The sequence below is a fragment of the Malaya genurostris genome, chromosome 1 (assembly GCF_030247185.1).
Source record: "Malaya genurostris strain Urasoe2022 chromosome 1, Malgen_1.1, whole genome shotgun sequence".
NCBI classification, from domain to species: domain Eukaryota; kingdom Metazoa; phylum Arthropoda; class Insecta; order Diptera; family Culicidae; genus Malaya; species Malaya genurostris.
In genome coordinates this window covers 88,711,902-88,735,274 of record NC_080570.1, presented here as the reverse complement: position 1 = coordinate 88,735,274, position 23,373 = coordinate 88,711,902, and the positions used below count along the sequence as shown (strand labels likewise).

The 23,373-nt window shown below is 40.0% G+C and overlaps 1 protein-coding gene across 2 annotated transcripts in view; it reads left to right on the top strand.

The window, feature by feature from the left end:
• LOC131440673 (protein 60A-like) overlaps positions 1-21,192 on the top strand; it is a 160,947-nt gene extending 139,755 nt beyond the window's left edge. For both annotated transcript variants that reach the window (XM_058612157.1, XM_058612158.1), the window contains exons 5-8: positions 3,092-3,186; positions 3,262-3,429; positions 20,780-20,914; positions 20,969-21,192. In XM_058612157.1, coding sequence (XP_058468140.1) covers positions 3,092-3,186; positions 3,262-3,429; positions 20,780-20,914; positions 20,969-21,094 — 524 coding nt within the window. In that variant the 3' untranslated portion in view covers positions 21,095-21,192. The remainder of the gene's footprint in view (positions 1-3,091; positions 3,187-3,261; positions 3,430-20,779; positions 20,915-20,968) is intronic.
• Positions 21,193-23,373: the final 2,181 nt, after the last annotated feature.

The window sequence follows — 23,373 nt, the reverse complement described above, 5'->3', positions numbered from 1 at the left end:
GCATTCGTAGTTTATGTGGAAGTCTTCACCTAGAATTCCGTCTGTAAAAATAGGTAACGTATCATAAACTATTTGGAATTTATGTGGTATTAAATTATCATTTAGTTTAATATTAGCATATGTGCTACCTTCGGTTTCCATTTTACCTTCGGTAACACTATTTATAATACAGTTCTCATTTATGTGAATAAGTATGTTTGGCTTTAGTGCGCTTTCTTTTAATATAGAGATGTCTGCACCTGTGTCTACAATTAGTGTGACCAGTTTGTTACAAACATCTAATTGTAAAATTACAAATTTTGTATAATTTATATCGCAATTGAATATTTTCATTGCTGGTTTGCTTGGTTCATTAACCGAGCCTGAATGTGACCTACATTCTGGTTCACATTTGTTCTGGTGTTCTGATTTGTTTTGTTTGTTCCATCTGCGCTTTGCTGGTGGCCGACATCTTGGGAACCAGATGTCGGCATTAAACCGTTTTCCGCAAACATCACATTTCTGTTTGGATGTGCGGTGCTAAAATTAGTATTGGAGTTATTTCTGCAGTTATTTTGGTATTGAGTTTGGTTTTGTGGATAAAACGGCTGATTAGGAACAAAAACCAAACATATGTTGAGGCAGGTTATGCCACTGGTTAAAATTTGGTCGCATTTGACGGCCTTGACTTTGATTTGCCTGTGCAAGCATTTGTTGATTGTTTTGATTATTTCAGTTACGCTTCAGTCGTGGTTATAAATGCATATTAACGAACGGCAACGGTTGTTGTTTAAATTTCCGACCCTCGCCGTTATTTCTTTGTTGAGTGTTGGTTTTGTTTGTTTGCATTCTTGCGAGCAATACTTTTTCTTCGCAGGCCGGATTTACTTTCAGCACTTTATTTATTGCTGAAGCTATTTCCATGACTGTTCCTGCTCGTTTAATAGACTTTTTTAGGCCTTTGGCCATGTGTTTAATTGCTTCCTGGGTAGCCATTTTTTTACTACCTCAGCAAGAATTTTTTTAGCTACATATACGACTTCTAGCTGTGTAGCGAGAGTTGCGATTTCGTTTGTAAAAGAAATTATATCAGAATTTTGTTTGCATAATTTTAGTTTAGATTGCACTGCTCCTACGTATTAGCCGATATGGTCCGCTATATTGACTGGGTTAGATGTGAAGTTATCGTGAACTTTTAGGGTGAAGCCCTTGTACCTACGTTTCCACCCGAGGGCATTTACTCTTCTCCACAATTCGGCTGTCGAGGAGTCCGCGGATATGCCGCTAAAGAAACCGTTCTAGCTCGATAGGTTTCTTTGTCGACGAAATTCTTGTTGTAGGGAGTTTGACAAAAGGTTAGGACTGAATACGCAACATAAATCCTGAAAAAAAAGTACGGGTGTGTAATGTCAGAGACATAACTGGATGTCGTGAATACGAATCGATTGTTTGAATTGTGCAACTTTCCCCTCTTTCATTACTAGAAATTTAAACGATGCGCCTAGACTAAATTACAGATTAATTACATTCAACATTCTGAAACGCAATTAAATATTATGAAATAAGCAGTATAGTTCTTTATAATAAAAAAAAAATGGTGACGATTTGAGTTAGTTCAGCACGCAGACTAAATTCTAAACCCATAATCCAGAACTAAGCTCTAAAACATGAAGACGATGACTACCAGAATGGGTTTTATAGAGTACAGTAAAGTAAATTTCCGCATAATTCTTTAGGAGTATTATTATGGTTCTAAAAAGAACCGAATAGAAGAAGTCTGAAATAAAGAACTGGATCCTGAGTTCAAGGACTAAATTTAGAACCAATAACAGACTCAGAATCCAGTTTCAATTCTTGAATTGCAATTTCGAAACTCAAATTAGTTCCGGAATACAGTTCCTGAATCCAGTTTCAGCACGCAGGCTCTGAATTCTAAACCTATATTGCGGAACTAAAATCTGAAAATTGAACTTCTCGTTACGACTACCGAAAACCAAATGATGGCAGGTGCTCTCTCCGTCGCTGCTGGTTTGACTCCCGCGATAGCAATCTTCTCGCCTTGATGGCCAGCAAGCGAATGAAAGTTGCTACCTGAGCGTTTGAGGTTTTAACCACGCAGAAGGCGCTCTCTCCGTCGCTGCTGGTTGATGGTTTATCTTTCGCGATGGCAGTCTGCTCGCCTTGAAGGCCAGCAAGCGAATGAAAGTTGCTACCTGAGCGTTTGAGGTTTTAACCACGCAGAAGGCGCTCTCTCCGTCGCTGCTGGTTGATGGTTTAACTCTCGCGATGGCAGTCTGCTCGCCTTGAAGACCAGCAAGCGAATGAAAGTTGCTACCTGAGCGTTTGAGGTTTTAACCACGCAGAAGGCGCTCTCTCCGTCGCTGCTGGTTGATGGTTTAACTCTCGCGATGGCAGTCTGCTCGCCTTGAAGACCAGCAAGCGAATGAAAGTTGCTACCTGAGCGTTTGAGGTTTTAACCACGCAGAAGGCGCTCTCTCCGTCGCTGCTGGTTGATGGTTTAACTCTCGCGATGGCAGTCTGCTCGCCTTGAAGGCCAGCAAGCGAATGAAAGTTGCTACCTGAGCGTTTGAGGTTTTAACCACGCAGAAGGCGCTCTCTCCGTCGCTGCTGGCTGAAGGTTTAACTCCCACGACGTCTGCTTCCATCGAACGCACGAAAAGAAATGATCGATTTTCACCACGGTTCCCCTTTTATACGCATTCAGTTGAAGATATGTGCCTGACTACCTCAAAATCGTCGTCCTTGCGCGAAAAACCCAAGCGAAAGTAAAGAGTTTTCCACATTATTTTGAAATTTTGAGAAAACTTAATTTTTGAGTTGTTTGTGGTTATCTCACACTGTTCAAAATATTATCCTAAATTCCTGATCATATTTTTGATGAAATGGTGAAAGAATTATGTTGCTACCATTAATACAAGTCGAGATATTCACGATTAAGTTCTGCCCATTCTTCCATATGGCTAGTTTGAAAAGGCACCCCATAGTAAAGTAAGTCGTATTCACGACAAAAAGCAAATTACCATCCTATAGATAATAGACATAAAGCGAATGATTTGTAAATTTAATAGTCTATCCCTTTCAATTATTCCAGACAAAGAGATAAAATTAGATGACATTGGTATAGTTAGCTCAAAAGGGAACGATAAATATCAACCTTTTCTGGTAACATATTGCAAAGGATCTCAGGCAAGTTATTAAATTATTTACACGTAGTGATACAAAGTAAATTTTAATTATTCATATTATCGATTTATTTCTTAGGTTGTAAAGCCCGTTTTTCATATTCACTCGAGAAGTAAACGAAATGTTCAACGGAAACGAAAAAATAAGACCGAGGCCCGAAATCCGCTAACCGATCCAATTACCGACCATTACAAAAGTTGTCAAATAAAAACGTTATATGTGAGCTTCAAAGATTTGAATTGGCAGGTGAGTATATCGGTTCGATAGAAGCAAAACTCACAAACGCGTTACACACGCGGTGTTTTTTAAATTTTAACTCAAAAGTTACTTTTTTGAGCGATTAGTGATTCAAAAAAATAAAAACCCGTTTTAATCCACCTTTTTCATATCTGTCATAGTCTCATATATAAAATGTGTATTACTCTTCAAAATAATTTTCATTGATTCTTGATAAACAAAAAGGTTCGTCCATGCACTAGTGAAAAAATACTCGGTCGGTTAGGCCATCCCTGAGAAAACGATGCGAGTTCCACTATCGCAGGTGAGTATATCCGAACCGAAATCCGGGAAATCGGTTCGAGAAAATTGACTGGGATTGATTTTTGATCAATCTCAGGTCGTTAATCGAAAACCGGGAATCAGGGAAGCCGAAATTAATTTGTTTGCTCTACTAACAATGACTACCGATTGCAACAGTTTTGAGGCGTGTTTAGAAATAACTATACGTTTTTTACTTCGCCGCTTTTAGTGACGGTATAGCTATTTAAACAATCTTCACCCTGTAATTCCAGAACCAGATGTCAGATTCGGATGAAATCCAGTATTTCAATATGGTACCACACGACCTAAGTTTATGAAAATCAGTCAAGCCATCGCTGAGAAAAGTGAGCGAGATCCATTTAAAAAAATATATGACCACTATTTCTGGTGCTTCCTGAATCGGACATCGGTTGTCTACTGAAAATGGCCAGTCAAGATTTTTTTTACGTTTTTTGTTTCACCGCTTCAAGTGACGTTATCAAATTTTAACACACTTAAGGTTAAAAACTAATTCCGGAACCAGAAGTCGGATCCGAATGAAATTTGGAAGTTATGTATGAGACCACGAGACCTTTCTTTGAACTGAAGTTTGATAAAATCGATCAAGCCGGCTCTAAGAAAAATGAGGAAGTAATTTGAGTTAGGAACTTTTACACCGATTACCCTGTTATTCCGAAACTGGAGGTCGGATCGAAATAAAATTCAGGAACTTTGTAGGGGATAATTATACGCTTCATTTGAATCGAAGTCTCGGTTTCGGTTTAGCCGTCTCTGAGAATCGCTTTAGCCGTCTCTGAGAAAAGTTAGTGCATTAATTTTCTTTTTTTTGCATTACATTACACACCTTTCATTTGAATCTAAAGTTTATGTAAATGGGTTCAATTTATCTCCGAGAAAAGTGAGTGCAAAAATGTGTTACATACATACATACATACATACATGCACATATACATACACAACCACACACCTACACATACACATGCTGGAGAGCACGCACAGACTGATGTGTCTTCGTGTGATCAACTCGTACCGTACGGTATCTGGTGACGCAGCCCGCGTGGTGGCGTACATGATGCCTATTGAACTGCTCATCAAGGAGGACGCGGCGTGCTACGATATGCGGAGGGACAGGAACGCCCGTAAGACTGCCAACGCAGCCTCCCTACGAGAGTGGCAAAGCAAATGGGACATGATGAACCCGAGACGGCAGAACACGTCCTGTTTGCCTGTCCCCCCTTTGTGGCAGAGAAACTGCACCAGAGAACCCAGTCCAGAGGATGTGCCACAGTGAGGAGCACTGGAACGCAGTAGCGACCGCGACCTCTCAGATCGCGGGCATCTTGCAGCGAAATTGGTGCGCAGAACAACAGGCAGCCGCGACCGCCGGCCGCTAAAGAGGGATCAGCGAACAAGCGTCGGTTGGGGAGTTTTTTCGCTGTCGGGGAACTCTCCGTTGGTGTAGTCTAAATCCTTCGCCGGGGATTAGATGAGTAGATTGCGACGTAGCTCCGGTATGGATCGTCGGGGCGCCAGTGAACCGGAAGCAATCCTCCAACAGAATCATTGGAGCGACCCAGGCATCCTGCCGATCGATACGTTAACGAGTATCAGAAGCGACGGTTACGGGAGAACTTCCATCGCCGGTGTAGGCTAGATCCTTCGTCGAGGACTAGCCGAGTAGAAGCCACAGAATCCAAGTTGAGTCGTCGAAGCGCCAGCGAACCGGAAACCAAGCACCAACCGGAATCACAGATTCGACCTCGCCACTCATTCGAGTGTTTCGTGTAACAAAACACGAGATTCGGTGTCGGGAAAAACTAACAGATCGGCTGAAAAGTTCGTATCGTTTCTATGAGAGGGCGCCACTAGAATTAAATCCATACCATTTTCAGTTAGTACCAACCTTCAAAAGATACGTGTATAAATTTGACAGCTGTCTGATTATTAGTTTGTGAGATATTGCATTTTGAGTGAAGCTACTTTTGTTATTGTGAAAAAAATGGAAAAAAAGGAATTTCGTGTGTTGATGAAACACTACTTTTTGATAAAAAAAAGTGCCGCCCTTACCAAAAAATGGCTTGATGAGTGTTATCCAGACTCTGCACCGGACGAAGCAACAATTCGTAAGTGGTTTGCAAAATTTCGTACTGGTCATATGAGCACCGAAGACGATGAACGCAGTGGACGTCCAAAAGAGGCTGTTACCGATGAAAACGTGAAAACAATCCACAAAATGATTTTCAATGACCGTAAAGTGAAGTTGATCGAGATAGCTGACACCCTAAAGATATCAAAGGAACGTGTTGGACATATTATTCACGAATATTTGGATATGAGTAAGCTTTGTGCAAAATGGGTGCCGCGTGAGCTCACAATCGATCAAAAACAACAACGAATTGATAATTCTGAGCAGTGTTTGAAGCTGTTATATCGAAATAAAACCGATTTTTTTCGTCGATATATAACAATGGACGAAACATGGCTCCATCACTTCACTCCAGAGTCCAATCGACAGTCAGCTGAGTGGACTGTACGCGATGAACCGAATCCAAAGCGTGGAAAGACTCAACAATCGGCCGGTAAGGTTATGGCGTCTGTATTTTGGGATTCGCATGGTATAATTTTCATCGACTACCTTGAAAAGGGAAAAACCATCAACAGTGACTATTATATAGCGTTATTAGAGCGTTTGAAGGACGAAATTTAAAAAAAAACGGCCTCGTTTGAAGAAGAAAAAAATTTTGTTTCATCAAGACAATGCACCGTGTCACAAGTCGATGAAAACCATGCTGAAATTGAACGAATTGGGCTTCGAATTTCTCCCTCATCCACCGTATTCTCCAGATTTGGACTTTTTCCTGTTCTCAGACCTCAAGAGAATGCTCGCTGGTAAAAAATTTAGAAGCAACGAAGAGGTAATCGCTGAAACTGAGGCCTATTTTGAGGCAAAGAACAAATCGTACTACAAAATTGTATCGAAAAGTTTGAAGATCGCTATAATCGCTGTATCGTCTCTGATGACAATTATGTTGAATAATAAAAACGAATTTTGGCAAAAAAATGTGTGTTTCTATTAAACGATACGAACTTTTCAGCTGAACTGTTATTTCGTCGGGGAGCTCTCCGTTGGCGGAGTCTAGATCCTTCGACAGGGAGTAGATGAGTAGATGGCGACGTAACTCCGGTATGAATCGTCGGGGCACTAGTGAACCGGAAGTCATCCTCTAACCGGAATCACTGGACTGACCCAGGCATCCTGCTGTTTGAACTTTTCCGCCGGTGTAGGCTAGATCCATCGTCGGAGATTAGCTGAGTTGTTCGTGACGTAGACCAGCCCTGGGTCGTCGAGGCACCAGTGAACCGGAAGCTAAGCTCCAATAGGAATCGCCGAACCGACCTCGACATCCTTCTGGTCGATCCCCTGTAGCGAAATGATCAAGAGATAAATGGCTCAAAATCGAGAGATAAATGGCCCAAAAGTAGGAGAGAACGACGCAGACGTCCACGACGATGCATAAGTCCGGGAAGGGTGCTTTGAGTACCGAAAGCGTAATGTCACAATATAGTAATATACACAAATACCAGTATTTCGGTGTGCTATTTGCAACCTTCTGAACTGACATACTGAAGATGGTTGCAAATACCACACCGAAATACTGATATCTGTGTCTGCTACTATCTCGTTATATTAGTGGCTAAATAGTAAACACTTTTGAGAGATAATGAAATTAAATGGAAGTGTGCCTTTTTCGCACCAACTTCCGATTATCTACTGGACGAGTATAAAAGGTAAACTTTGATTGAAAATCGTTAATTTCTTCCAGTGCTTCAGACGGAGGTGAGATTCTCTTACCAACATCAGTAAGAACAAACCAAGTGAAACGCTCAGGTTGTGCTTTCATTTGGACTTCGCTCCTCGGGAGCAGTGGTCGTCAGTAATGAGAGCAGACCTTTTGCGTGGTATGAAACCTAAAAAATCGTGCTCTCATTTGGTCTTCGGTCATCAGAAAGAGCAGACGGCAATGAAACGGCAGTATACGACAAATTTTTCAACCAGTTGTAGTATGTAGTTGATTTTTCTGATGATTTGCTATATAAAATAGCACCAATTCGAATAGATTTGAACTCAACTCTCCATCAGGAACGCCTTCATAAAAGGTTTTATTTAGAACCACAATTATTTTATCATAAATAACTATACCGCTCATTTCATAATAGTTAATTGTATGTCAGATTGTCAATGTAACGAATCTGTACTTTAGTTTAGGTGTAACGTTTCAAATTCTAGAAGTGTAAAAGTGGAAAGCTAGTAAATTCACACAATCGATCAACTAATTGATATTCGGATGTATAAAGAAAGAGTTTCAGTTCTATTCGTATTCACGACATCCAGTTATGTCTCTGATATTACACACCCGTAGTTTTTTTCGACTAAGAGTGAATCCATTATGACAATCAAAGAGTCTTAAAGCAATTTCGACGTGACGTCTTATGAAGCGCGTTTTCGAAATTCGCTCTATACCAGAACGGATAGAAGTTAATCGGAAATATCTCTTGTATTTAAGGTGCGCAAAATTTTAATCGCATGAATTGCAACGAATCACCGCACGTAGCGTATCGTGCTAAACCAACACATAGAACAACGGTATATTTTCATTGATTGAGTGCAGCGAGTTTACGATACGTTTTGATCAATGCTTAGATCTGGTCTTACAGTAGTCGAATGTTTGAGTTCCGACCTGGAAGGATTCTTAGTGTCAATAGGATAGTAGCAGGGGCGGCAAGTTCGATGTAATATTTGGGGGGCACAAAAAATTATTACTACAGATCATTAAACTTTTCTATATATAAAGCATTTTTATAAAGGAATCGGAAAAATTCGTCATCTAACACTCGATGTGGATAGACGAATAACCTACTACGACTAATTTCGATTTTGTTCTATTTTTTATACGCAGTTGTCTACCTACCCAAGCTATGGGTAAAACGCGCCATAGATCCGAGAAGGATGCTAAGCGTCTGAAGCCAAGTGATGTACAGGTAAACGATCGTTTGCTGAGTAAAAACCAATATGCTGATCTGCCAGTTGATGTCGAAGAGGAACTGCAGAAGAAGGAAAAATTGCCGCCTTTCTACCTGAAGGGCTTCCCACCAACTCTACGCTCGGATTTCAACACACTGATCAGCAAAGGACTACAGGCAACAATCCGTTTATGTACTGATGGCTACAAAATTACTGTTCCGGCTATGAACCACTACAAAGGAGTGGAATGTTATCTGAAGCAGACAAAAGCGGAATACTTCACACACGATATTGCCGCCAACAAACCTATGAAGGTTGTACTTCGAGGACTACCCGACATGATGGAAGACTAAAGCAGGCACTATCGGAGGCTGGACTAAAGCCTATGATGGTGTTTAAAATGAAACGACATAATACGGACAAAAAGTTTAGAGATCAACTGTATCTGATTCATCTGCAGAAGGGCTCCATCACCATGAGTCAACTGAAAACGATTAAATCGTTATTTCACATAACCATCGAATGGCAAAAGTATAAACCGATACATTGGGATGTCACACAGTGCACGAAATGTTTGAACTACGGCCATGGAGCGAGGAATTGCCACATGAAAAGTCGGTGCGGGAAATGTGCCGAACCACACAATACCAACGATTGCCTACTAGATGACATCGCTGTAAAATGTGTGAACTGTGATGGCGACCATCCATCTACTAGCAAATCGTGTCCCAAACGTGCTAAGTTCACAAAAATTCGACAACAGACGTCCCGTAAACAATCAACGCGCAAGAATGTTCCACAGAAGGATGAAATTATTTTCCCACGGCTCCCACCGAAGAGGGATATTCCGAATTTGCCGCCACTTCCTCGCAGCAATCCAAAAGATTCAGCCGCTGGATCACGAAAAGAATCTTCCTCAAAAATCCTTCCTGGATGGGGCAATAATCAACCACAAGCAAAGGATGACTCTGGTGATTTATTCTCTGCTGAACAACTGATCGTCATTTTTGAAACAATGACAACAAAACTACGAAACTGCAGAACGCGTTTAGATCAAATTAACGCCTTAGGCAAATTCATCATCGAATAGGCAATATAATGAGTTGGTTATAGTAAATTGGAATGCTTGCTCACTCAGGAGCAAAACTGCTGAATTGTCCGACTTTCTTCAAGAGAAGAATGCCGATATTGCTATTTTAACTGAAACTCATCTTAAACCTGAAATTTCTATTTTTATTTCTAATTACAGGATTCACAGTCTCGACAGGACAACTACCAGAGGAGGGGGAGTTGCAATTGCCGTTAAACGATCCATTCAGCACAGGCTTCTGTCAGCCTTTAAATTGCAACTAATAGAAGCTATCGGAATTGAGATTACAACGACGATGGGACCCATCATCATTATTGCAGCGTACTGCCCCAAACAAACCAATCTTCGAGATGGTACGTGTGCATCATTGAAGCGAGATCTAGCTATGCTCACTCGAAGACAGAACAAATTCATCATTGCTGGGGACCTGAACGCACGGCATGAGCTGTGGGGAAACAAAAGACAGAATCGAGTTCCTCTCTTCAAATCGACAGTGTCACCAAGAAACTCATCCGACTTCGAAATATCTACCGGAGGCAGTATCAACGAACTGGCATCCTAGATAGGAAGACTTCTTATAACAACTTAACTAGGATAATCCAGGAAAGGATATCTGAGTTTCGCAACAGGAACTTCCAGCAAAAGCTTCTAGAAATTCTCCCACATTCAAAGCCCTTCTGGTCCTAAACGAAGGTGCTTAAGAAAAAACCGAAGGAATATCTTTAATCACACCAGTAGAGAAGGCAAATGCGCTAGGCCAGCAGTTTGTGTGTTCTCACAATTTAGGACTCAACATTGTTAGTCCACATGAAAGAGCCGTTGCAGATAGAGTAGCTGAGGTTGACCAATCAGACAGCTTAGTTCCTGAGGAAAGTAGAGTCACTGCGAATGAGCTGATGGCTATTGTGAAAACATCCAAAAATATGAAGGCTCCCGGTTTCGACAACACATTCAACATTGAGCTGAAACATTGTAGTATTCGCTCATTTGTCTTCTTAGCTAAAATTTTTAACAGGTGCTGGGAGCTTGGTTACTTCCCTTCAAAGTGGAAGTTAGCTAAAGTTATCCCAGTTTTGAAACCGGGGAAAGATCCTTCCCTTTCCAAGAGCTATCGGCCTATCAGCTTACTCTCTGCCCTATCCAAGCTGTTTGAAAAGTCAATACAAAGGCGAATTCTTGCTTTCGCAGATGAACAGGATATATTTCTGAAAGAACAGTTTGGGTTCCGGAAAGGAAGATCCACCATCCACCAACTCACAAGGGTTAACAACGTCATCCAGCAAAACAAATCAGTGTCCAAAACGACTGCCATGGCAATATTGGATATTGAAAAGGCATTCGATAATGTGTGGCACGATGGCCTGGTGTTTAAACTGCATCGGTATAATTTTCCCATGTATCTTATTAAAATTATCAAAAATTATCTTTCAGATAGAGCCTTCCAGGTTTCTCTGAATAATGCACTTTCAGAAAGATTTACTATTCCTGCTGGTGTACCCCAAGGAAGTATCCTAGGTCCCATTCTATACAACATTTTTACATCAGACATCCCACCTCTTCCGGGTGGTGGTGTTCTGTCACAATTTGCTGATAATACTGCCATTTTTTATAAAGGTCGTGTCATTAATGCTCTGAAGAATAAACTACAGACAGGTCTGGACGCTCTAACTGAATATTTTACAAGCTGGAAAATTGTGATCAATGCAGCAAAAACTCAGGTCATCTTGTTTCCACATTCAAGATCTCCAAAACTTGTTCCATCAGACGAATGCCGAATACGATTCGGTGATGAGGTCATCCAATGATCCGACGAAGTTATCTATCTAGGACTCACCTTTGACAGACATCTGATATTCAGATCACATGTTGACATAATAGTTCAAAAATGCAGCATACTCATTAGGTCTCTGTATCCGCTGATTTGTAGAACATCTAAACTGTGCCTGAAGAACCAGATGGCTGTATATAAACAAACCATCTACCCCGCAATTGAATACATTGTTTGGCGGGGCTGTGCACGAACACACAAACTTAGGCTTCAGCGCATTCAAAGTAAGATCTTAAAGATGATTCTAAATCTACCCCCTTGGACAAGGACTAGTGAAGTACATGAGATGGCCTCCCTGGATATACTAGAACAAAAATTCGAACAATACTGCACGAAATTTGAAGAGAGGTGCTCAATCTCTGAAATACAAATAATTCAAAATTTGTACGTATTAGGTTAGGGATAGTTATAAGTAGGTAGATATTTTAATAAATAAAATAAATATTATGAGTAAACATTAGTATGTAAAACAAGAGTAACTAAAACACCTATTTATTTATTTATTTACAATCAACAGACACAATTTGGTCCTAATGATAATTCCTAATAATATTCAGAAAATTTGTACGTATTCTGCTTCGTGACACATTAAAATCATACCCAGATGAAACGCGGTTGAACGATCTCTGTAAACCAATAATAGAACCATTTGCGCCATAGTTGGTACGTCGTATAGGAAGTCGAAGAAAAGCACTGTTGCGGAGAGCTCTGGGTCGCACATTAATATTAATTTCGTTGAGCAAAACGGGACAGTCGATCCTACCGTTGAATATATCTGCTATTATCAAAGCGCGTGATAATTCTCGTCGCACTTGTAATGTGTCGAGACCCATTAATAACCCGCGACTTTCATAATTAGGTAGTTGATGAGGATCGGTCCACGGCAATCGGCGAAGAGCGAAGCGAACAAATCTGCGCTGTATTCCCTCAATTCTATGAGCACCGTTCAGGTAGCATGGGTCCCAAACTGCCGAGCAATATTCGAGAGTTGAACGAACAAGCGAACAGTAAAGCGATTTTAGACAGTGTATGTCTGTAAAGTGCTTAATTATTCTCATTAAGAATCCTAAGCTACGGGAAGCTTTAGCTACAATGTAACTGATGTGATGCTTGAATGTAAGTTGTTCATCGAGATGGACGCCAAGATCCTTAACGCTAGTCGATCTTCCAATTAAGGATCCATCCAGAAAGTATTCGACATGCAATGGCATTTTTCTCCTCGAGAACGTAATGGCCGAGCACTTGTCTGGATTTACAATCATACGGTTAACTTTACACCAATCTGCGAAGATTAACAATTGCCGCTGGAGAAAGGCTGCGTCTTCTAAGTTGCGGATGATGTGATAGATCTTGATTATTATTAATAACGAATCTTATGAACAACAAAGATGAAAGGCCAAAGGGTCAAAACACTTGTACTGTAAAATGTTGATGTAATACACAAAAATAAGATTAATAAACAGATATTTATGCAAAAAAAAGGGAATCAAAAAGGCTAAAGCAAATAAAAAGCAACCAAGTAAAAATCACAAACATTTTCCCTACTTGTCCAGTAATCACCAATATTCGAAAGTGGTACAGTATATCACATTTCACATTATAGTAAATTCGTTTAAAATTTTTAGTAACTTAGTTAAGAAATGTGAAGGATTTCGGAGACGAACTACGGGGATAACAAAAAAGTTTTATATCATAAGATATTCCTAGCAAATTTTCTAATAATTATTCCAGTTGCCAAAATATTGGGGGGGGGGGGGGGGGGGCATGCCCCCCCCCCCCATAGTTGCGCACCTGCATAGTAGTACTAGCCATGTAATGACTCTGTACGCTAAGAATCGGTTCAAGACGGTCGTTTTTCGTCGTGTAGGTTTATTATGTCCCTTTTTTCATTGTTTTGGGACATTGAGGTCATTAACCTTTATTTTGGGACATTGAGGTCATTCACCGCGCGTGCGTGAGTTTTCAACCATTCACTTAGTTCTATCAGTGTGGGCGCTATATTATCTAGTTGTAGCTTCTCTGCTCATTTTATTTGCAGGTTAAAGGGTAATTTATTTGGCGTTTCCTCCACTAATCTCTTATTCTGCAGGTAATCTTCTCTGTTCAGAACAATCATATTACTGATAAAATTTTCTAACGTGTCAGCAATTTCGGCTACGGAGTTTTGATTTTCTCTTCTTATTTTTGTCAGCTCATGCAACAATTCTTTGTAGACCGTTTCAGGTCTACCGAAATTCTGTTCCAATCTTTTTATGATTTTAGGAACATTCTCGAGATCCATCATCAGTGGCTGCACACATTTTGCAGCATATCCTCCTTACACTACCTGTAGTCTATTCAAGTTTTCCAACGGTGAAAACCTGCCCTCCTTTGAGATATCTGCATATATCTTTCTAAAGGTAGGCCGTTCTCGTGGTGATCCATTAAATTTAAGAAGCTGTATTAAAGCTTGACGCTTTGAATATACAGTCCAATCATCATTAACATGCCGACTTGTACCCGCTGCGTTATTTTCATTGAGGCTTCTTAGTGCTTCTAGCATTTCGCCGAATACTGCCTCCATTTTGGATTCCTTTTGACTGGAGTCTCTTTTGACCTTCATGGCCTTCTCCAATTAATGGATTTGTTCTTCTGTGGCAGCACATTTGATATAAATCCAGCGCTCTCCTTTGGTTGGTAATCTTCCCAACCCAGCGCATCCGTTGTGGAACCATCGGTCACATTCGTCACATGCGACCATGTCCTGCTTGTTATCTGGTTCTGTGCACAGACGACAAGGATCATTTTTATTTCTCACAAATTGAGGCATTTTACTTATATGTCGTGGTGCCGTCCGCATCGTTCATAATTCACTTATCGAAACTCTCTTTGGAGCTTAAACTTCGATGCCGTCCGCACCGTTCTTCAGAATCACTTTATTTGCTTACTCGATCTAAATGGTGCCGAGCGCACCAAACTTCACTTACTCGATCTTAACGGTGCCGAGCACACCAAACTTTTCCAACTCTTTCTTAATGGTACGAGCACACCAAATTTTTACGCTCGATTTCAAAGGCGCCGAGAACATCGATATTTATTCCAAGAGAGGTCAATTTCCTCTCTGGAGCCACCAATGTTTTCGTGCGAAGGAAACAAAAACGAAGGAAACAGAACTGGTGTTCAGGGACCTTGATTTCTTCCGAGCGTACAAGCTCTCAGCTGGGAAATAATGTCTTCAAGACCGCAGGCTAGTTGCTCTTGCGTAATGAGAGCCTATGCTTCTGTGGTGGAATAGTTTTTGACCAGCTGTTTAGCACTAAGCACTACCTTAAATCTAGGAAAAATGCTAGTTGTCTCTTCTGTACGGAGACCTATGCTTCTAATTCGGAAGATTATCGATTGTCTTAGCGAAAAGACTTTTGACAAGGAGATGAGAAATTTCAAAACATCTCGAGCCTCAAACATCTACTCGATTTGACTTTCCGAAAACTCTCGCAGAGACCCTTCTAAAAAATGCTGCACGCACATGCTCGTTGTTTCAAGTATTCTTGCGCGTGCGTCGCTATCGACCAGTACGTGCTTGCGCTACTATCTTTTTTTCTTCCACGTGCCCAGCTGATCACTAAGCCGCTTCGCACATGCGCAGCTGATGGCTGGCAATGTCTAACTCACTTGCAGCGTGGCAACTTTTAATCTGTAGGATCGTTGCGCCGTATCAAGTAACAACCCGTAACTAGTTCTGATACCACTTAGCCCAACTATGTAGCAAGAAGAGCACGAACATGTTTTTTATGTTACACTGGTTAAAACAAAGTGACAGCATTGTTTCCTTCTTACATAAATATTGAACTAGCTATCATTTGTAAGTTATCGTTAGCTAATTCTAACATATCTTTAATCACAGCTATGCTTTAAGCTACTAATTGAAAAGAGGTTTATTTTCCGTTGCGAAACCAATATAAATGCGTAAGCGCATATGTAAATCTTTACTGGGAATTGATTAAGCAGTAACATAGATATTCCAAGCATATCTATAACATAACATACAATTTCTGCACTGATTCGAATCTAGTGATCGCAAGTCGAACTCAAATCGAAGACCACAGCAGTTCAAATGCTGCTTACTTTTAATGGGTACTCGGTCATTCTTGAAATGAATGGGCTGATGAATTGGCTAGGGCTGGTCCAACGAATGATTCGTTGGTCCTGAATCAGCTTTACCACTGTCAACTGGTTGGATAAAACTCAAAATTCGTTCTTCGGCTACACCCAAACATACCAACTACTGGCGAAGCTTACAAATTTGCGCACAAACAGAATTTTTTATCATATTTGCATTTTAGGATGTCAAAATGTCTACTGCATCTATCCAAGCATCATTACAATGTTCTGGTCAGAGCCCTAACTGGACATTGCAAACTCAACTATCACATGGCTACTATTTAGCGTGCTGAATATTATTCGTGTGATTTGTGTCAATGCAACTACGGTACTTCATATAATCTTATATGTAACAGATCGGCTGAAAAGTTCGTATCGTTTCTATGAGAGGGCGCCACTAAAATTAAATCCATACCATTTTCAGTTAGTACCAAACTTCAAAAGATACGTGTATAAATTTGACAGCTGTCTGATTATTAGTTTGTGAGATATTGCATTTTGAGCTACTTTTGTTATTGTGAAAAAAATGGAAAAAAAGGAATTTCGTGTGTTGATGAAACACTACTTTTTGATGAAAAAAAGTGCCGCCGATACCAAAAAATGGCTTGAGTGTTATTCAGACTCTGCACCGAGCGAAGCAACAATTCGTAAGTGGTTTGCAAAATTTCGTACTGGTCATATGAGCACCGAAAACGACGAACGCAGTGGACGTCCAAAAGAGGCTGTTACCGATGAAAACGTGAAAAAAAATCCACAAAATGATTTTCAATGACCGAAAAGTGAAGTTGATCGAGATAGCTGACACCCTAAAGATATCAAAGGAACGTGTTGGACATATTATTCACGAATATTTGGATATGAGAAAGCTTTGTGCAAAATGGGTGCCGCGTGAGCTCACAATCACAATGTCACAAGTCGATGAAAACCATGCTGAAATTGAACGAATTGGGCTTCGAATTGCTCCCTCATCCACCGTATTCTTCAGATTTGGCCCCCAGTGACTTTTTCCTGTTCTCAGACCTCAAGAGAATGCTCGCTGGTAAAAAATTTAGAAGCAATGAAGAGGTAATCGCTGAAACTGAGGCCTATTTTGAGGCAAAGGACAAATCGTACTACAAAAATGGTATCGAAAAGTTGGAAGATCGCTAAAATCGCTGTATCGCCTCTGATGGCAATTATGTTGAATAATAAAAACGAATTTTGGCAAAATAGGCGGGTGGGTAATGTCAGAGACATAACTGGATGTCGTGAATACGAAAACAAATGACATGTTCCTTAACACTTCCGAATATCAATTAGTTGATCAATTGTATGAATTATGCAAGCATTCCCCTTTTCCACATTTTTCGCAAAAACAAAGAAGGCTTCACTTGATCTCGATTACTGTGAATTTCACACAGCGAAAAGTGCAAAAATCTAACCAAACTGTTCTACATTTGCACTAAACTGAGGATATTTTCTTTCGATTTGCAAACAACACATCCTAATAGTTCTTCAGAAAACTTTTAGAGCCATTAGAACGGCTGATTTTTTATAATGCTCTCCAACGTTGCTTTTTCATCCATCGAAATGACTGGCAGCTGTGACGTAATCGCTCTTGTCGGAAGCGAAACTAGCTGTGCAGGCGCACAAAACACATCTGCTCGCAGGGGCGATAGAATCTAATCTGATTCAATTTTTGTTAAGAGATTTCCTTCTATGTGATTTCGTTTGTAGCTTTTTCACTAATGGGCGGTCCTAACGGCTATGAATAGCCGCATACAGAATTTTTATGTCGAAAATTTTCATTTCGGATTTGCATAATTTATTGAAAAAAAAACTATCAATATGCTGTAGGGATTCATTTCCAGCATTCAGAAGGGTCAAATTGCGTAATTATCTACGATATTAAACTCTGGAACATTTTTCGCAAAAAAGGCTTCACTTGATCTCGATTACTGTGAATTTCACACAGCGAAAAGTGCACAAATCTAACCAAATTGTTCTTGATTTGCACTAAACTGAGGATAATTACCTGCGATTTGCGAAAAACAAATCCTAATAGTTCTTTAGAAAAATTTTAGAGCCATTAGAACGGCTGATATTGTGTAATGCTCTCCACCGTTGTTTTTTCCCAATGCTAATGACTGGCAGCTGTGACGTAATCGCTCTTGTAGAAAGCGAAACTAGCTGTGCAGACGACACAAAACACATCTGCTCGCAGTGGCGATAGAATCCAAACTGATTCATTTTTTGTTAAGAGATTTCCTTTTATGTGATTTCGTTTGTAGCTTTTTCACTAATTGGCGGTCCTAACGGCTATAAAAATAGCCGCATATAGAATTTTAATGTCGATTATTTCATTTCGGATTTGCATAATTTATTGAAAGAAACTATCAATATGCTGTAGGGATTCGTTTCTAGCATTCAGAAGGACCAAATTGAGGAACTCACTACGATATTCACCACTTTTCGGAACATTTTTCTTGAACGATTTGTTGTACAGCAGCAGCTATTTTCTTCTCTTCCTCAGAACGCGTTCTGATTGGCTGGTGTTGACATGGGTCAAATAAGATAGGTTTTTCAATAGTGTACTATTGAAATACTTCAATGCTTTTGCTATACACGTTTAAGTTGAAAAATTTCGATTCTATTGGTAGTTAGATTATATAAATCCTTCCACAGATCACTGAGCTATGAGCTTTCAAAATACGAGAAAGGCAAACGCGCCTTATGAATTATCCTCTTTGATACTCGTTTATACCAAACATTTAAGAAAAGTTTAATTTTGAACTATTTGAGATTATGTCACACAACTGAAAATTTTATCATAAAATTGTGATCATATTTCCGATAGCATGTAGCAAAAATTATGTTGATTCGTTAGATACAACAAGTGATATTTACGATCAAAAACTTATCACTCTCTCAGAGGGTAAATTTTGAAAAGGCACCCCATAGTAAAGTAAGTCGTATTCACGACAAAATGTGTGTTTCTATTAAACGATACGAACTTTTCAGCCGAACTGTCAACTGTCCCGTATTGACATAGGTATTCGGGTTTACGGTTCTCCGTGCATAGTTGAATCTGTGTTTTCAAACACATACAATCTGTCAAACACATACAATCTTTCAAATGTAGCGATCGTTCCAACTCTCATACTCTTCATTGTCAATGTGGTTTACTTTACCAACATTGACTTTCTCTAAGGAGATTGACCCGACACTCCATGTCAACATGTTGATACGCGACAATTTGGTTTGTATGTTGTTTCCACTTTCACCAAATAATTGTTGCCACACTTTCACGAAAAAAACAAACTTACATTTCAATACTGAGCTGTTAATTCATTTTTGAATTCAATGTTTACTTACTTACCTTACCTAACAGTTATAGGCTTGGGGTGTCCTTTGCTGTATCTAGAATACGTCTCCACATAACTCGGTCCATGGCTGCTTGTCGCCAGCCACTCATGGCACGGACGCTTCTGAGATCACCCTCCACTTGATCGATCCAACTTGCTCGCTGCGCTCCTCTTCTTCTTGTACCAGTCGGATTAGATTCAAGAACCATTTTTACTGGACTGTCGTCCGACATTCCATATGACATGCCCAGCCCATCGTAGACGTCCGATTTGAGTTGTCCGTGCGATGGGTGGTTCTCCTAGCAGCTGTTGCAATTCGTGATTCATACGCCGTCTCCACTTTCCGTCTACCATCTGCACTCTGCCATAGATGGTCCTCAGTACCTTTCTTTCGAAAACACTGAGGGCGCGTTGGTCCTCTGCCAACATAGTCCAGGTCTCGTGGCCATAGAGAACAACCGGTCTAATTAGCGTTTTGTAGATGGTCAATTTCGTGCGGTGGCGTAATTTTCTCGATCGAAGGGTCTTTCTGAGTCCAAAGTACGCACAACTCCCTGCCAAAATACGTCTCTGTATTTCTCTGCTGGTGTCATTGTCGGCGGTCACCAGTGAGCCCAAATACACAAACTTTTGTTTATTTTGTTTTCGACGCATTTATGGCCAGTCCGATACGCCTAGCTTCAGCTTTCAGTCCGATGTAGGTTTCCATCATCTTCTCAAGGTTACGTGTCACAATATCAATATCGTATGGGAAGCCAAAAAGTTGTACGTACTTTCGGAAGATCGTGCCACTCGTGTCGATCCTAGCTCTTCGAATCACACCTTTCAAGGCAATATTGAACAAGATACAAGAGAGTCCATCACCTTGTCGTAGCCCTCTCCAAGATTCGAAGGGACTCGAGAGCGTCCCAGATACTCGGACGTAGCACATCACTCTATTCATCGTTGCTTTGACCAATCGCGTCAGTTTATCCGGGAAACCGTATTCGTGCATGATCTGCCATAGCTGTTCTGAATTGATTGTGTCGTATGCCGCTTTGAAGTCAATGAATAGGTGATGCGTGGGTACGTTGTATTCACGACACTTCTGGAGTACTTGTCTTATCGCGAATATGTGATCCGTAGTGGCGCGGGCTCCAGTAAATCTCGCTTGGTACGACCTTACGAATTCCTTAGTTATTGGAGATAGACGACGGCAAAGGATTTGGAAGAGTACCTTGTAGGCGGCGTTGAGCAATGTATTGCGCGGTAATTGCAACAATCTAGCTTATCGCCCTTTTTGTAGACGGGACATACCACTCCATCCATCCATTCTTGCGGTAGAATCTCCTCCTCCCAAATCTTAGCAATCATCCAGCGCAGCGCTCTAGCCAGTGCCTCTCCTCCATGTTTGTTTACTTAGCATCAGATGATTAAATCCTGACTGGATCGTCAATGTTAAAATCTCATATCTCACGGGGATAAGGTTGGGCAGTAATAAGATGTATGGGTATTAAACTGTTTCTGCAATTGGTGGAATGTACACACATATGCTACTCATATACTTGAACATTAAAAGTAGAATTAATTTTGTAAATTGAAGCTTTTGTTGAGGTGCTATGTAAGTAACTTGTATTTTTTTTCTTTTTTAGGATTGGATAATTGCTCCAGAGGGATATGGTGCATTTTATTGCAGTGGCGAATGCAATTTCCCGTTGAATGCTCATATGAATGCAACAAATCACGCAATTGTACAAACTCTTGTACATCTCATGCATCCTAGCAAGGTTAGTTATTTCATACATTACGATAATTAAATCTCTACCTCTTTTATATTTTAGGTCCCAAAACCGTGTTGTGCTCCTACTAAACTGAGCCCGATATCTGTCTTGTATCACATTGACGAATCAAACGTAAATCTAAAAAAATATAAAAATATGGTGGTCAAAAGTTGTGGATGCCATTAACCGAAATCAATCTGGGATTATTATTAGAATGTGATATTACCCGTGCCACAAAATAACTTATATACGAACGAATGAAATAAATTTCTTGCTACGAATAATATTTTAATAACATTATTTACACATGTAATTTGTGAACTACATGTGCATATGACATTTAAACCAGTGTTGCTAATAGAGCGAGAGCCCAGTGCACGCAGCATGGAGCGATGGCGAGACGTATTCTGTCTTACTCGCACTCCTTCGCGTACGCTTATGAGTGACTCACATCAAGGTACTTAACTTCAAGACTAAAATTCCTACTGAAATCGAGAGTATGATCACTATACTGCAGTGGAATTGCAGTAGTATCACCCAAAATTGTATTCTTTCAAATTTTTGGTAAATTCACGTAAGTGCGATGTATTTTCATTGTGTGAAACATGGCTTACTTCAAATATAAACTTTGACTTCCACAATTTCAATATTATGTGTCTGGATCGAGGAGGCTCCTATGGAGGGGTACATTAAGGAATCAAAAAGTGCTATTCATTTTATCGAATTAACCTTCCCTCGATTCCGGGTATTGAAGTAGTTGCTTCCCAAACCAAAATCAGAGGCAAAGATCTTTGTATAGCTTCTATCTATATACCTCCCAGAGTCTCGACAGGGCATCGACGACTGGCAGACATCATTGAGCTTCTTCCCACCCGCGGTTAGTTTTAGGAGACTGTAACGCGTATGGTACGGGGCGGAGTTATCATATGAACGGCTGAAAGCAAAAGTCGGATAAGTGCAATTTAGTTTGGAAAACCCGTTTAAGTATTTTTGAATGCAAAAACCGGATAAAAACATTGAGTGCAAAAGTCGGACACGGACTTTTAAATGCAAAAACCGTTTAATAACATTTTTATTGCAAGAACCGGACAAAAATACTTTGAATGCAAAAACCGGACAAAAACTTAACCGGTTCTTCCAAAACAAATGTATTTATCCGGTTTTTGCATTCAAAGTTATTTTCGGCCAACTGTCGCTGCGGGATAAAGCATGGGTCGCTAGTTTACTACGGGTGGCGTGATACGTAAGCACATTTTCTTTGAGTCTCGTCTTGTTCCGCAGGGAAAAACGAATGTGATTCCATAATTATGTCAACTCTACTCTATAAATTTTAATGGAAACTCTTTGCAATAGGTTATTAGAGAATAATCATAAATGTACAAAATTCTTGGTACGAAGATGAAACGTAAAATATAGCTTGGTAAACATAGTTCGTATCTGTTTTCATACCACGCAACTATATTTTCCATAATGGATGGAACTGATATACTTTATTAATAGCTCGTAGCTATGATGCATAAATGTTCACTAAATTCATAATGTTTTCACCAATTAACAAGCAAACATGTATTAAGGATTACTGGAAAAAATGAAAACAGATATGTGTTTCTTTTGATACTTCTGTTAATCATCTGTGCAGTCAAGTATGCGTATTAGTGGATTCAATTCGAGGAACATCATAGTTGTATCAGTTCAATTGTGAATATAACAACAGATTTGAAATTAGAGTAAAATATTCAACATATTTTAAACCTTTTTATAGATATCTGATAACTATGCTATATTCATGTCGGTACTTCTATTCATTAAATGTACTCATAACATGCAATCCTTTGATTGTAAATCGAGTGATTGAGTTTACTGTTTCGAATAGTAAGGTAACGGTACCCCCGTTCAACTCATCTCCAGTTCGCTTCTCGTATACTATAATCATTGCTTAAAGTAAGAACTGCTGTCTTTGTTCGAGCCACTGGCCCAAAGGGAATGGATGGAAATAGGATCATTCGCATCGAGTTTTCGCGTTGATAAAACAGCAGTATTGCTCAATTCTCAAGCCTTTTTTCTGAGATACTGTTTCTTAGAGCCGAAGCAAAGATTTTGAATTCGATTTTATCACAATTTGTTGATTGAAAGTCGAGTTATTAGCTAAAAAATAAAGCGAATGAACAAATGAGATGACTGTCGGTATATTAGTCTAACTTATAAGTCATCTGGTCTAGTTTCATTTTCCCTTATCAACAATCGACTTTGAGTTTTGCTATGATTCATGACTTCTCAGCGTATACCTTGGATTTCAAATAGCCTCACAAAAAAAGTCTTGTGGCGTCAAATAGGGTGATCTCAGGGGCCAATCAAAATCATCGTTATGACTCGTAATTTTCATAACAAATCGATTGTTAGTCAAACTGTATGGCATGTTACCCCGTCCTGTTGAAACCAATGACCATTGAAACCGTTTTTTTGTG